The 16,072-nt window shown below is 39.0% G+C and overlaps 1 protein-coding gene across 2 annotated transcripts in view; it reads right to left on the bottom strand.

The window, feature by feature from the left end:
* dnaaf5 (dynein axonemal assembly factor 5) overlaps positions 1–16,072 on the bottom strand; it is a 103,483-nt gene that overhangs the window by 72,520 nt on the left and 14,891 nt on the right. For both annotated transcript variants that reach the window (XM_078558885.1, XM_078558886.1), the window contains exons 3-4: positions 14,460–14,584; positions 11,866–11,984 (exon numbers count right to left, since the gene is read on the bottom strand). In XM_078558885.1, coding sequence (XP_078415011.1) covers positions 11,866–11,984; positions 14,460–14,584 — 244 coding nt within the window. The remainder of the gene's footprint in view (positions 1–11,865; positions 11,985–14,459; positions 14,585–16,072) is intronic.

The raw sequence follows: 16,072 nt of genomic DNA, 5'->3' as shown, positions 1-16,072 counted from the left end.
GATGATCCATCAAGTCTGCCCATTCAACCGTGTTGCAAGTCAACAATCTGACCCTCAATGTTTCCCAACCAACAGGCATATAATATTTTTAAAAATTACCCGAGGTCAATTTCAGCTAATAAAGAATCTGGGAAATTGCCCTCTGATGCCAATCAAAAATGTGTTACAGGAGATAATTGACCACTAGGTACACCACCCAACATTTAAAAACTTCAAGACTTTACCGTCAGAATAAAAAAAAAATTAAACTGCTCTTACATTAAGGTACAGGATCTTTAAAGCACTACTCATCTTTGAATAAGGGTTTTTCTGTTCAAAATAAAAGATGATTTTAAGAGCCAGGATTATCTTGCCCTTGGAATTTCTCTATTGAACAATCATTGATACAGAAGTCATGAATGAACTTGTTTCAACACTGGCAGTGTTTGTCAGCTGCAGACCTGAGGAACTTCGAGCTGCTTTCAGTCTAATCTCTTTCCTGTACAGGAACATCTACAGATCATAAAATTTTAAATAATAAATTTCAGAGGCACGTTGTAACAATCTGTTCAGAAATTAATAACTTGTTTGTAGAGTAGCCCACCTACTCATTTTGCATTGGCTGAATGTAATTTAGGATTTTTTTTTGTTTTTTGGTGAGAGGGCAGGACAAAGAAATAAGAAAAAAAATTGTGATGAAGTCCTGGCTCATAATATCTTAAAAGTGAACTTCAGAACAGAAAAAATATGAGATTACCACTGCATCGCAAACTGGATGACCAAAAGTCAAAACTGGTGTGTATACGGCAAATGCAAAACAGAAAAAAAAAACTGGGCAAATTGTTTCATGAGATGCACCAATATATCGCGTACCAAGCATCATTTTGTCCTGTCAACTAAGGATAGTCACTGGGCTGGTCCCACGTTGCAATCAGACATTTTACCACAATCAATAAAAGGTTTGGGATGTGGGTTGATGCTTGCAAATCCCAAAACTGCAAGTTTCTGCTTGAACCAGGCAGGGAAAAAGGAAGAATTCTCAAGCACCTTCTTGCGACCAATACAGGATTGACAAGTTTGTGAATGGGTCTACTATCCACCCTCTTAGTCGGTGGAAAAAATGAGATGTAGGAAATTGTAAGAATGGATATGGAATAGAGAGCTATGTCCTTGAAGCTTTCCATTTATCAACTTTTAAGAATGGCCATAATAGAATGATATAAGCTAATTTCTGATGAAATCTGTGCTTTATGGTGTAATTTAAGAACTGAGTGAGCACGCCTTATTCTGAAAAGAAAATCAGATTGAGGTTTTTATGAAAGGTAACAAATATCAAAGTGAAATTTTTTTTTAAAAATTACAACTGGACTCTAAACAGGTGGTAAGTACAACAGATTCTGCTCCTACTAATGATACAGATTTTCCTTTAACAAAAAGGAGAAGTAGAAAATGCACTGCCCAGGCTACTTTTGTGGATTATTTTGAGAGGTCATTCAGGCATGAATATTACCAATTGCCAGAGGCTTGCAAACTGGTCACCCCACTCATTGTCTCAGCCAAAAAATGAAAAATTACAAAGTTACATACTTAAAATTGGGGAGTGGGGGAAATAAATACAAGGTTTCAGATTTGTAGCTGCAAAGCTATCTGATACAGACAGAAAATAAAACATTTTCTGCAGGACATTCTTTATGACACCGCAAATCAAACTTCAATCTCATGCAAAATTCCTCAGCTTTCTTTAAATACACCAGTTTGCTGAAAACAAAAATACAATTCTAAATCTCGAGGGGAAAATACCAGCCAAGGAAGCATCTTATAAGTAACCAATCACAAAAAGTAATAACTTTAGTTAAGATTAAAGTCACAGAAAATTCTGAAATACTCAGAACTTCAGATAGGAGCAAGGTTTGAGGAACAGCAGCACACAATATTTTTCATAGTTTACAATCGTAGAAATTGCGTGATGTGAATGGAATGCCACAACTCAGGGTCATTCAACATGTGTGGCCAAGAACTGATCAGTATTTTTCAATTCAAGGAGTATTCCAGGGAGAGCAAGCAAAAACTTGAATTTGTGCAATTTTCTTGTACATCTCACAGTTCCCAAGATCAAAAAAGGGACAAACTTATTTTACTTTGCTTTTTAAACATTACATAGGCCATCCACGTCTTCAGCAAAAGCCAATCTCCAGGCTCCTTTACACAGCCCACATGACATGAAATATCGAATAGATAAACCAAAGCACACTCAATTTTTGCTGCTGCTTCCAAGTTGCCTATGGCCGAGAGCAGTTTTGTATGGCTCCAGACCCCTTCTTTGTACTCCATTTTAATAGTCCTTCCGTGGTCTTCATTAGGAATGGCCTTTTCAAGTGCAAGTGGTGTTGATCCTCTGTTGTTTAACTCACTTAGTCCATTTCTACTTAAATACGCATTCTAATTACTTGGGGAAGGCTGTTATATAAATGAAATGAAGTTGGAATCACAAAGCTTCCCTCAATCCTGTTATGAGGGTTGCAGTCCAGTGCCCCACTCCCTTCTCTTGTTTTGACACCCACTCTTTCTCATGCACTACCCTCTTACCCTGCCTCCTACCCCAATCAGATATCAGTTCATACTCCTTGTCCTTTCCCTCTCAGCCTGACTTCCAATTACCGATTTCTGCCCATGGTCTTTCCCTTCACATTCTACCATCTCCCATCCAGAATACCCCAAACACCCATGCAGGCTGTCCAAACTGTTCCATGGGTGATTCACTGCATATGGCTACCAGTTACTTTTAATCTAGCAGCCAGTTATTCAAATTCAAAGTTGTTCATCTGTTTACATTTGAGATAAATGAGGAATTTTTCAAGGTTAAAGCGAGCTAGTTCAGCTTCCACAATGGTGATACAATTATAACAAAAACTGTATCTGATTTGTTATTTCTAAAGAAAAATATTGGATTATGACTATGATTTTTCTTTCAAGGAAATAAATTTAACTTCTTACTGTAGAGTTTGGTTATATTGGACTTGGTGATTTGTTGGTTTATCTTTTGTTCAATAAGTTCACTTGATAGTTAAAATCAAAAAAAATGAAAGCCCAATGTTACAATATTCTAGCGCTTATCAATGCAAGATGATATCTGTGGAGGCACAGTGTAATTCCAGTAGCTAGAATAATTGAAGAGCTTTCTGTTTATTATCTTGGGCACTTAACCAAAAACCTAAGATTTCAGATTTGGTGACTATATGCTTAAGTCGTTGGGACTTGCCCAAGAGCAATATAAAATATGGAGGCTCTAATATCAAGAGCAAGATAAGAGCACACAAATGTAATAGACCACGACCAAAAATCAGCAATCCACTCTGTTGAGAAATCTCAAAGTAAGGAAGGAAAAATGGAAAGATAAAATTTCCATGGTTGGGCATCCAAGTTCCATTACGGAAATTATGGCATACAAACAAAAGAATCCCCTTGGAATGAACCAGCACGAGTTCTGTTGGCTCCTTTTCATCCCACTTCCAGGGTACAAATGTTTTCATGTGTCTCAATGGCTAGAACAGGCCAAGGATCTCCTAGCTCTACACCATTTGAGCAAACTTCCTTCAACCTTTTTTTCTACTATTTCAGTAACACGGTTAAGCTTGCACTGCTGGTTAAAAAGACCCTAGATTTCTTTCAACTTGACCCTGGGTTGCTGCTTTCTAGAATCAAAAGCTACAAAGATCATGCTTCTCATCCAGCACCTGCTGAATTTGAGTTTTAGATCATTTCTTGATTTATGAAACATCAAAGGGTATCTTCTATTTAATGCTCCTTTGGCAATTTTCCCCGAATTAAATCAAGCCCAAAAAACAATTAGTTTATTCTCATTACAGAAGTGGCAATTCCTTGCCTGCTAACCTCAGCCTAAGTACTGCAATATCTAATTCACATAATGTCCACAGGCACAATCCTGCAATCATCATTTTTTTTATTCGTTCATGGGATGCAGGCGTTGCTGGCTAGACCAGCATTCATTGCCCACCCCTAATTGCCCTTGATAAGGTGATGGCAAGCCGCCACATTGAACCACTGTAGTCCGTGTGTTGTAGGAACACCTGCTGTTAGGGAGTTCCAGGATTTTGACCCAGCAACAGTGAAGGAACAGGGATATAGTTCCAAGTCAGGATGGTGTTATGCGGTGGAGGGGAACTTCAAACTTGTGGCGTTTCCATACATCTGCTGCCCTTGTCGTTCTCAGTGATAGAGGTCATGGGTTTAGAAGGTGCTGTCGAAGGAGCCTTGGTGAGTTGCTGCAGTGCATCTTGTAGATGGTACATACTGTTGCCACTGTGCGTCGGTGGTGGAGGGAGTGAATGTTGAAGGTGGTGGATGGAGTGCCAATCAAATGGGCTACTTTCTCCTGAATGGTGTCAAGCTTCTTGAGTGTTGTTGGAACAGCACTCATCCAGGCAAGTGGAGAGTATTCCATCACACTCCTGACCTGTGCCTTGTAGATGTGGACAGGCTTTGGGGAGTCAGGAGGCGAGTTGCTAGCTGCAGGATCCCCAGCTTCTTCCCAGCATCATAAAATGGATTTTTTCATCAAAATCATTCAGCCATTATGCAAATCATTCAAGTGTTGAAAATTGATTTTATTAAGAAAAACATTTAAGCAAATAATTTTGTATGGAATGGCAGGCATCATGCATAAACCAAGTAATACTGCTGCAAAGAACATCTCAGCAGAGCTGTACTGAATAAATCTTCAACATTGCAGTTGCTTGCACATATGGGAACTCTCAGGGTTACAGGAAACAACAATGTGGTTTACAGCATCAATCTATAAATTTAGCAAAGTATTTGTAATCTATAAAATCGTTTCAAGGTATAACAGATGCATAAGTAGCTGCATATTGTTAAAACAGATCCTGCGCAGGAAAACTGGTGTGCCTTTTTGATCTATATGTAAAGCATAGTTATCAAATGCCAATATTGGTACAGCTTTTTTTTTTCCAAATTTATTTTAGGGATGTGGGTATCACTTAACAGGCTGGCATTTATTGTGCAACCATTGTTGACTTGAGAAGGTGGTGGTGGGTTTTCTTCTTGAACCACTGAATGATTTGATACACGTGGGCAGTTATTGGCCAAACCAGGCAAGGAGAGAGGCTTTCCCAGCTTTTAGTTTCCAGATTTTTTGTGAAGAACTGAAGTCAAATTCTCAAGCACACGCACAATTTGAAAATACGTTACTGGATTACAAGTCCAGTAACATAACCACCACACTACCCATATTCATACAGGCCAAATATAATCTGCAGCCTTATTTTCTAAAGTCCTTCACTGTTAATTTGTTCATTAAAGTACACATAAATTATTTATAGATGCTCTTTCAACTGGTCTCATGGGATGAAAATGCTTGGACACCAATATAATGAAATTATATGACATAGAAGGAGGTCATTCAGCCTATGGCGTCTGCGCTGGTTTTTAAAAGACCTGTTAAATTAGACTCACTTTCCTGCTCTTTCTCCATATCATGGCATTTTTCACTTTTTCAAATTCATAGAATCATAGAATTATAAAAATGGTTGCAACACAGTAGGCGGTCATTTGGTCTGTTGCGCCAGTGCCAGGTCACTGTCTGAGCTATTCAACTAGTCCCATCCCCCTGCCTTACAGATCCAATTTCCCTTTGAAAGTTATGATTGAATCTGCTTCCATCATTCTTTCAGGCAGTCCATTCCAGATCACAACTCACTGCGTACAAAAACTCTCCTCATCTCACTTCTGGATTTTTGCCAATTATCTTGAATGTGTCCCCTGCGGCTACCCAACTCTCCAGCAGTAAACAATCTATTTAATGCCACTTCCATTATATAAACATGTTCTGTAGGACAATTCCTCTTCCACAAAATCTTGTCTTTATCCAGTGAGCTGTCTCAGGTGCAGAAGCCACACTGTAGAGACACTACTTAACTAACACAAAGCATTGTATCATTAACCTTCCAAAAGAAAGGGGATTAAAAATTCTATCAGCAATTGGGAGAGTTTGCAATCACAAACTTTCATACAGCCAGTTATCCTCCTCCCTCTGCAAACTGTCAGAGGAGACAATTTTACACTATAAACTTTGCATCAATGTAACACAAACTGATGTTGTAGTTGAATTGTGAAGTTATTGGCATTCAATTTAATGAAGAGCTGTTCTAGGGATAAGCAGAAAGCCCAATAATTGCCACAGCAGCTGTGAGGATGTGGAACCCATGGAACATTATACAATCCAGTATTCTAAGATGACACCAGGTCACCTATCCTTGTTCCTGCCCACAGATGGGCACAGAACTCCCAGATCTCTGTCAGCCAACAATGAATCAATTTGCTTTCCCTTCCCCTCAATAAATTGTTACAAAGAGGTTTCAGACAAGTAACTGAAGTCAAAGTAAATGAATTCAAAAAGAAAACAAACATCACAATGCCAGCCCTACTCCATGAAACACTGTAATTTGTAAATGTTAAGATTCCCCAAAAGGCTAACGTTTCTAGCAAAGACCTATAAATTCTCCTAGAAGGGAACTAAATACCCAAGATACCCACCTCTATTTATTACCCTTGACGTATGAGCAGACTGCCTAGCTCATCTTCCAATTCAAAACACAGAGGTCTGACCCAGAACAACATAAATCTTAGTTTCTGGTTTGAGAGTAATGAGCTTGCACCTGTTTAGTCTCAATGACCATGAGGTCTGAGCATTTTTTTTGCATGGTTGGCTTCCAGTGTTTTCATTTCAAATTCCAGAAAAGAAAAAAAAACAAGTTTCTTCTTTTGCTTTATGGAGGCAAGTATATTATATTACCCGCAAGGGCCTTCCAAAAGGTGGTGCAAAATAAACACTTCAAAAAATTGTTTGCACCTTCTTCCATTTTCTAATTTTCATTCCCTAAAACCTGCATTGAGTTCCCTTGTGCAACAGCAGATCTATCTACAGTGCTGCAAAACCAAGCTGCCCATCTTTGTTGGTCCTCATCCCCACAGTACAATGGTGGAGAAATGAATTAGACAGATTAACAAGCACACAAAGATGTACTTTATCAAAGGAAGAATTACATAGAACATGCTGCACAGAAACATACCTTTTGGATGAACAAGCATATGCAGGTGCCTCCTCCCACTCCTCGTCATCCAACCCCACCACTTATCTGCCAAGGCCTTGAGGGTTCAGAGTAATTTGCCACCCTCCCCACTGAGCCATGAGTGACCCTCCCCAGGTGCCTAGTGTTACAAAAGTATAATAATTTTCGGAATATTATTCTGGTTTATTGTAAAGTAGGTTATGGGAGTGAGTGTAGATGGTTCTGTGTGATTTAATTACATTAGTGTCAGGTAGACTGCAAGCTTGAAATTATCAAAAGAAGTTAGGTGTAGAAATGTGCTTGAAATGCTAATGAGTAAACATGGATGCTGCCTTTGGATATAAGGTGTGAAAGAAATTTGCAATTTTAGATAAGTGAATTTGTTGTTTAAATTTCAAAGGGATTGTTTACAACTAGCCAGGTAAACAAGGTCAGTGTGTTTATTTTTCCTAAAGGTTACTGACGATATTGGCAACATAAAAGTGCTTATATTATGGGGAAAGTACAATTCCAAAGACATATGGAACAATGGAATTTACAGGTTAAAGAGAGAGAAACATATATAAAGAAGGACAAAAGGCTATGTTGGCGGGGGCCAAGTAAGATCTAACAGAAGTGTGTGAAACAGCCTTTGGGAAGCCTCCAGCCATTTCTGCATAAGTCTGCTGTGTCCAGCAACCAAAGTTGGAGAAAAGCCTTTGGGAATTTCACTGTCAAGTGGGTACTGTAATTATTTGCTAGCTTGCTTTTTAAATTTAAAATCTACTTTGGACTGTTGCCTTAAAGGGGGTGTGTAATTGGGAATCAGGTTAATTAGGAATTTTAGGATTTGTTATAATATTAAGTAACTGTAATCTTATGTATGTGCTTGAAATCTTTCCTTTTGTTAATAAACAGTTTAATTTATATTTTAAAATCTCTAAAGGTCTCAGTGGACTCATTACTTCTGAATTCAGTGAACACATCTCACAATAAATGCAAATTGCAAGACCGTTATGACAGCATGGTCAAGTTTCCCTTGTGGATTTGGTTCGCCTGGCACACATCATCTGCTACGTCATTACACTTGATATCTTGTTGAAGAAGGGGGGATACAAGCGGAAGGGACCAAATAAGATAAAACTCCAAATGATTGAAGAATCCAATATTTGCACAAAGTTCAAAATTGAAAACTCTCTTTCTAAATCACATACAGCCATCAGGCTAAACTTATCAAGAAAGGCCTGTGGAGTTTATTTCCAAGAGCTTAGTTGTCCCAGTGCTAGCCTACCAGGTGAACACTGTAACCACCAAAACCCCAGCTTTTAAAATTATCAAGCCGTCACTAGAGTATGCAGGTAGAATGGAAGCAATGGAAGGAGTGTTGAAAGAGAAAGAAAGCATGCCTACACAAACGTAATGCATTTTAAAAAAAAAACGTTTGTGGGATGTGAATGTCACTGGCAAAGCTGCATCTGTTGCCCATCCCAATTGTCATTGAGAAGGTGATGGTGAGCTGCTTTCCTGAACCACTGCAGTCCATGTGGTTCAAGTACACCAACTGTTAGTGCTGTTAGGGAGGGCGTTCCAGGATACTGACCCTGTGACAGTGAAGGAATGTTGATATGGTTCCAAGTCAGGATGGTATGTGACTTGGAGGGAAACTTGCAGGGAATGATGTTCCCTTGTGTGTCACCCTTGACCTTCTAGGTGGTAGAAGTCGTGGGTTTAGAAGGTGCTGTCGAAAGAAGCTTGGTGAGTTGCTGCAGTGCATCTTGTAGAAAATACACACTGTTGCCATTCCGCCTCGATGGTGGAGGGAGTGAATGTTTAAGGTGGTGGACGTGGTGCCGATCAAACAGGCTGCTTTGTCCTGGAATATATTGAGCTCCTTGCGTGCTGTTGGAGCTGCACTCATCCAAGTAAATGGAGGCTATTCCATCATGTTCCTGACTTGTGCCTTGTAGATGACTTTGAGGAGTCAAGAAGTGAGTTACTCACATCAGAATTCTCAGCCTCTGACCTGCTCTTGTAGCCACTGGTCCAGTTAAATTTCTGGTGAACGATAACCAAGAAATCAATCAGGAGTAATTGATGGTGGAGAGGGTGGGGTTCAGCGATCCTACTGCCATTGAGCGTCATGGGGAAATGGTTAGATTCTCTCTTGTCCGACATGGTCAATGCCTGGTATTTGTGTGGTGTGAATGTTACTTGCCAATTACCAACACAGCGATGAATGTTGTCCAGGTCTTGTTGCATGCATGCACAGACTGCTTCAGTACCTGAGAAGTCGCGAATGACACTGAAAACAGTGCAATCATCAGCAAACATCCCCACTTCTGACTCTATAGAGGAAAAGTAATTGATGAAGCAGCTGAAGATGTTGAGCCTCAGGATACGGCCCCAAGGAACTCAGGAACTCCTGCAGTGATGTCCTGGGACTGAAATGATTGTCCTCCAATAACACAACCATCTTCCATTATGCTAGGTGTGACTCCAGCCAGTGGAGAGTTTTCCCCGATTCCAAGGGACTTTAATTTTTCTGGGGCTCCTTAATGTCATACTCAGTCAAATGATGCCATGATATCAAGGGAAGTCATTCTCACCTCTGGAATTCAGCTCTCTTGTCTATATCTGGGCGAAGGCTGAATGAGGTCTTGAGCATATGCCCTGGCGGAACCCAAACTGTGCATCGTGAACAGGTTATTGCTGAGTAAATGCTGCTTGATAGCACTTTCGGTGACACCTTCTATCATTTCACTGATGATTGAAAATGATAGAGCGGTAATTGGACAGTTTGGATTTGTCCTGCTTTTGTGGACAGGCCATACCTGGGCAATTTTCCACATTGTCAGGTAGATGCCAGTGTTATACCTGTACTAGAACAGTTTAGCTAGAGGTGAAACTAGTTTTGGAGCACAAGTATTTAGTACTACAATCGAATGTTGTCAGGGCCCATAGCCTTTGATGTATCCAGTGCCATCAGCCATTTCTTATTGAGTGTCAAATTGGATGAAGTCTGTAATGCTGGGGACTTCAAGAGGAGGCTGAGACAGATCATCCATTCGGTATTTCCAGCTGAAGGTGGTTGCAAATCTTTCAGCCTTATCTTTTGCACTGATGTGCTGGGCTCCTACTATCATAGAACAAGGTGCCAATGTTCAATAGTTGTGTGCAGGCTTATCAGATTTTGTAATTTAATAGTTGAATACTTCAGCTGAATAACATGCACAGCAGTTGCTGGATCAGTTTGTTTCAGAACTGCATTTCAGGTAAGAATGATGGTGTTTGAGAAACTCTGCAAACAAATCACTCAGGCATAGCAAAAATTCAATTTGCACGCAGCTTGCCTGGTGATTTGGGTCTAAATATAGGACTTGCTAAATTATCTCTCATTTGCTCCCTACCTTGGTATCAAGGCTGCATCTCATAGAAGTCACAGGAAAGCTATTTGAAAACTCACAACAAGTTATCACAAAAAGGAACAAATCAGATTTGGGGAAAAGCAGCAAGAAAGAACACAAGAAAAATTACAATAGATTTATAAACTGCTCCTGATAAAGTGTTTAAAAGTTTCACTCACTATCAGTACAATTACTCAGTATTGATTGAACATTGTAGACACAAGGGGCTCGTACTCAGCTAAAATATCCTCCAGTTTGAAACGTATATCAAACTCCTTTGATCGTTGCAGAAGGGTTTTTATGTAGAGGACCGTACAATAGTTGAGTATATGCAAATATTAGGCAAGGTTATTTATTTCAACAATCTGATCATTTTGTTAAAAGATTAAAGGTGAAAAACGTCAGTGTGAATAACACACACTTTTAAAGTTAATGGGTTGTAATCACATCCATAAAGATAAAACAATGATTGCACAACAGAAACTGAAGTTTCATGTCATAATTAACTATTAATATTACTTATACACACAGCTATTACCCTGTGATTTATTTTAATTAATCTTGGGCAAGGCCTATATTTATTGCCCATCCCTAATTGCCCTTAAGTAGTTGTGGAGCTGTCTTATTGAGCCACTGCAGTCCATGCTGTGTGAGTTTTTTTTTTCTGTAATAGTTTGATACATTTTCAGTGGCTTGCTCATCCATTTCAGAGGCCAATTAAGAGTCAACCACATTGCTGTGAATCTGGAGTCACATGTAGGCCAGGTTGGGTAAGGATGGCAGAAAAGTTTATGGGGGGCACACAGCAAAATGGAGTTGAGACCACAAACAGATCAGCCATGATCTTATTGGGTATCAGAGCAGGCTTTAGGGGTTGTTAGGCCTACTCCTGCTCCTAAGTTCCTATTTTCTTCCCTGGCAGACATTAATGACCCAGAAGAGATTTTTACAACAATATCATTGAAATTACTGGATTGATGAGACTAGCATTTTACTCCACATTTACTAATTAAATGAATTTAAATTTCCCTAACCACCATGATGGAATTTGAACTCGTGTCCAGAGTTTTGGTCCAGTAAAACTACCACTCTGCTACCATCCACCTATTGCAAACTGTACCAGCATGATTGCGTAGTGAATGAAAGTAACATCAAACTGCTATTCTGCAGACACATTGTCAGATACATATAATAACTCAGAGATCTCACTCTTTGCATTTAAGATAAAAATCTCACCTTGGTGAGCCACTATATTCTGTAAACATGCGGCATTTTCACAGAAATGGTACTGCTAAGCTTGGTTTCCACAATGCCTTGTGGAATACTTCTTGATGCAAGGAGGGGGAGCTTTTCCAACTAATTAATAATTATTTGAAAATGTAAAATTATCCACCTACCACCCGCAGGATAGCGAACAGACAGTTGGGTTGACCAGTCAAGCTTATCCTTAAGATCGTCCTCGTTCTCTTGTTGCCATTGGAGTCCAATTTTCTTCCAGTAATCAGAAGCTAACTCCCTTTGTTGCAAACATAAGAAGGTTAAATAAACTAAAATCAAAACATTACCACTTCATTTATTAATGTGTTAGTATCTTGTTATCATCAATTTAAGTTTGTTTTCAACAAGGTGGCAGTACATCATGTACAACTTGAGTTTCATAGGTCAATTAGGGTTGAAAATTCCACTTGACCAAGGTCTGGAGACCAGTGTGTTTTGGATCTGAGCCAACACAAAAATGCCAATGAAAAGCGTTATGAATGAAAGGGAACACTGTGTGATATCTCAATACTATATTACTTGTTCCTACCACTAGAAGCTGCTAGTGTTTACATACATTTATTCTCAACTTTTTTTCCTCAAAATAATTAAGCGTGTATGTTTTGAGTGTTTTTCCTCAGTTATCTTATGCTACTTGAAACTGCTTGCCTTAATCTCTTTGCTCCTCAAGACATTTGTATTCACATTGAATAAGCAGTGTCTAAAACCAATGCCTGAGCACATTGCAGTCATGGTAACTTTAACACTTGCTTCTGATTTTGGATGCAATTTATTGTTGGTCAATTAACAGATAATTTAACTTTTAAAATGAATTTAATAATTTTTGTTTTCTTTTCATCTTACACTATTTTGGCTGCCACCAGTTGAGTCCCCCTAATTGCCTGATGTGGAGAAATTGGAGCATCCCTCCTCTGAGTTCAGCCACTGCACCAGGGTGGCTGACAACGTGAAGGGAACAGTCAGTTGTTTTGACTTGGACCATAGTGTAACATGTACAACATTGACTTGGTCTGTGATTAAACACCTCTCCTGATTGTGGTTTCAACTCAACAGAAGTTGGGATAAGTATTTAACAGGTGGCTAAGCTGATATCACGCGCGGTGACCTCAAGTCAAAATTACCCTCAGTTTCTCTTAACATTTGCTCAGGCTTCACTGATTTTATGGAAAGTTGCTCCTGAATAACTATTTTGCAAAATAAAAATACTGCAATTATTTGGGAATTTTTCTCGAAATATAAAGGGAGCTTGCAATAATCACTATTTTTGTTTCTCAGTGCAGTGAGAGGGACTAGACTTCCTGAGAACACTCCCCTCAATAGCATCAACATTTCTGTTCCTAAGCCTTGCACATAGTAGTATCATAATCTATCAATTTTAACTGCTGCAGTTAAAGCATCACAATATTTTTTTATCCGAGCCAAAAACATAACCACAATTAAAAACATTGCTTTTATATTAAGAAATTGAAACCATATTAAAATGAAATAATTCATGTACAACAGAGGAAAAAAAGTTTTAAAAATGTGATTTAAGCTTCAAAGTTCTTGTCAGTAGATCATCTGGTCATCCTAAGGAATACAAATGCCCTGTAAATTTGTGCAGATAATAATGCAGTTGAAACAAAATACGAACATATGAACAAAGAGCAGTAGGCCATTCGGACCTTCGAGCCTGCTCTGCCATTCAACAAGATCATGGCTGCGGTGATAGTAACCCGAAATCTGCATTCTGCCTACCCCCAATAACCTATCACCCCTTTGCTTACCAAGAATCTATCTACCTCTGCCTTAAAAATACTCAAAGACTCTGCTTCCACTGCCTTTTCAGGAAGAGAGTTCCAAAGATTCAAGACCCTCAGAGAAAAAATTTCGCCTCATCTGAGTTTTAAACGGGTGACCCCTTATTTTTAAACAGTGACCCCTAATTCTAGATTCTCCCACAAGAGGAAACATCCTCTCCACATCCACCCTGTCAAGACACCTCAGGATCTTATATGTTTCAATCAAGTCGCCTCTTACTCTTCCAAAATCCGGCGGATCCAAGCCTAGCCTGTCCAACGTTTCCTCATAAGACAATCCGCCCATTCCAGGTATTAGTCTGGCAAACCTTTTGAACTGCTTCCAACTCATCTATATCTTCCCTTAAATAAGATGACCAATACTGCACACAGTACTCCAGATGTAGTCTCACTAGTGCTCCGCAAAACTGAAGTATAACTTCCCTACTTTTGTATTCAATTCCCCTCGCAATAAACGATAATATTCTATTAGCTTTCCCAATGCAGTTTTCTACAAGGTCGTCCCCCCTACCCGCCCCACCCCCACAAAAAGAGTATTTTCAGAACACAAGTCACATACATGAAATATCAGAAATACTTAATAAACATCACTGGATTGCAATCTTGCTTGATGTCCAGAAAGCACTTCCACCAGTATTCAGACCAGTGAACACTTTGGTGTGTCATAATTTCCAATGCAAAATTTTAATGAGATTAAATGTATACATTTACTTACATTTGTTTGCATAGCATGGGGAAATAATACATCTTACTTTAAAACAGTTATTGTTTAGCATTCCAAAATCGACTGGGAAATCAAATAAAAAGCTGTGCTTGTTGATAATCTAAATCACCAAAAACATTCACCTCTTGGTTTTTGAACAAAAATCCGAAGAAAAATATGTAGTCTTTGAAGAGTAGATCAGTGCTTTTACCTGATATGAGGAATCTCATCACTGCAGCTACTCAACAGAAGAGGGATGAGTTTGTAGAAATAAGAGTACCGATCTCTGAGCTCCAGCAGCCAGCTCCCCACTACTTCTGTAACAGCTTGGCGTACCTGGTTTAGTTCCAAGGTGCAAAATTTTCAATTAGAATTCACTGCATTAACTAGAATTGCAGAACAAATGATCATGCCTGTAGGATCCTTCACTCCCCTACAAAGGTTTGTGTAACTAAAATAAGACCTGTATCCTTCCCATGAATATGCTGAACAGATAAACGTCACTCATCCCAGCAAGACTAGACCAAACATCTATCCTAGCAAGGCAGATAGATGGAGTAAGATGCAGATCAACCATGATGTAACTGAATGGTGAAGCAGGCTCAAGGAGTTGAAAGGCCTACTCTTATTCCTATGCTCCTGTAATTTACACTACCCAAAAGATACACACACAACAGGCAATTTATTAGCTAACTTTGTCAACACAAGGCAAATATAAACCTGTCAAAAGTAGTTTCACTTCCAAATTTAGACATCGCTTCACAAAGATAGCTTACCTTATTATCTGGATTTGTTTTCCCAACTTTGTATGAAGCAAATAGTTGCAATTGAACAGAGAATGACAGACTACAAGGTCTATATAGATCATCTTATGAGGAAAGGCTGGACAGCTAGGTTTGTATCCGCTCGAGTTTAGAAGGGTAAGAGGCGACTTGATTGAAACATACAAGATCCTGAGGGGACTTGACAGGATGGATGTGGAAATAGTGTTTCCTCTTGTGGGAGAATCTAGAACTAGCGTCCCTGTTTAAAAATAAGGAGTCACCCATTTAAGACAGAGATGAGGATTTTTTTTTTCTCTGATAGCTGAGAGGCTTTAGAATTCTCTTCCTCAAAAGATGGTTGAGGCAGAGTGTTTGAATATCTTTTAAGGCAGAGGTAGATAGATTCTTGATAAGCAAGGGGGTGAAATGTTATCGGGGGTAGGCAGGAATGTGGAGTTGAAGTTAAAATTAGATCAGCCACGATCTTATTGAATGGCAGAGCAAGCTCGAGGGGTCAAGTGGCCAACTCCTGCTCCTAATTCATATGTTTGTATGTACAATTTAAGATTCACCCTTCTAGTAGCCATTGCAAAGTTTATCATTCTTACATTGGCCATGGGTCTATAGCTGTGAAGAACTTTATCGCTGATTGTCAACCACTGCTCCTTTTGCTATACAATGCAAGTTACTTCTGGCCTTGATCAGCAAATTATGATAGAACAGCACTGTCAGTAGCAGGCAGCACTATTTTATCACAATTACTAACCAAGGAAAGAAGTTAACTTAATCGCTCTACATGAAAACTGCATATACTTCATATCTTTAGCTCATTGCCATTTGTGCAATGCAACAGTCAAGAGGACATAAAAGTCAAGTAACGATAAGTTATTATAGGTAAATAATCTGTAGTTAATCGGTACAGAGAGATTGTAATTGCAGTAAGACAACTTTATGTAGATGCTTTGATTATAAATGTCTCCATCTACATTTATAATAGGATTACATAAAAAGGGTAAATATGTGATGTTAAAATGGGGACAGAATTACATTTGCGTGTCCT

The sequence above is a fragment of the Cetorhinus maximus genome, chromosome 15 (genome assembly GCF_964194155.1).
Source record: "Cetorhinus maximus chromosome 15, sCetMax3.hap1.1, whole genome shotgun sequence".
NCBI classification, from domain to species: Eukaryota; Metazoa; Chordata; class Chondrichthyes; order Lamniformes; family Cetorhinidae; genus Cetorhinus; species Cetorhinus maximus.
This window is presented reverse-complemented; position numbering and strand designations above follow the sequence as displayed.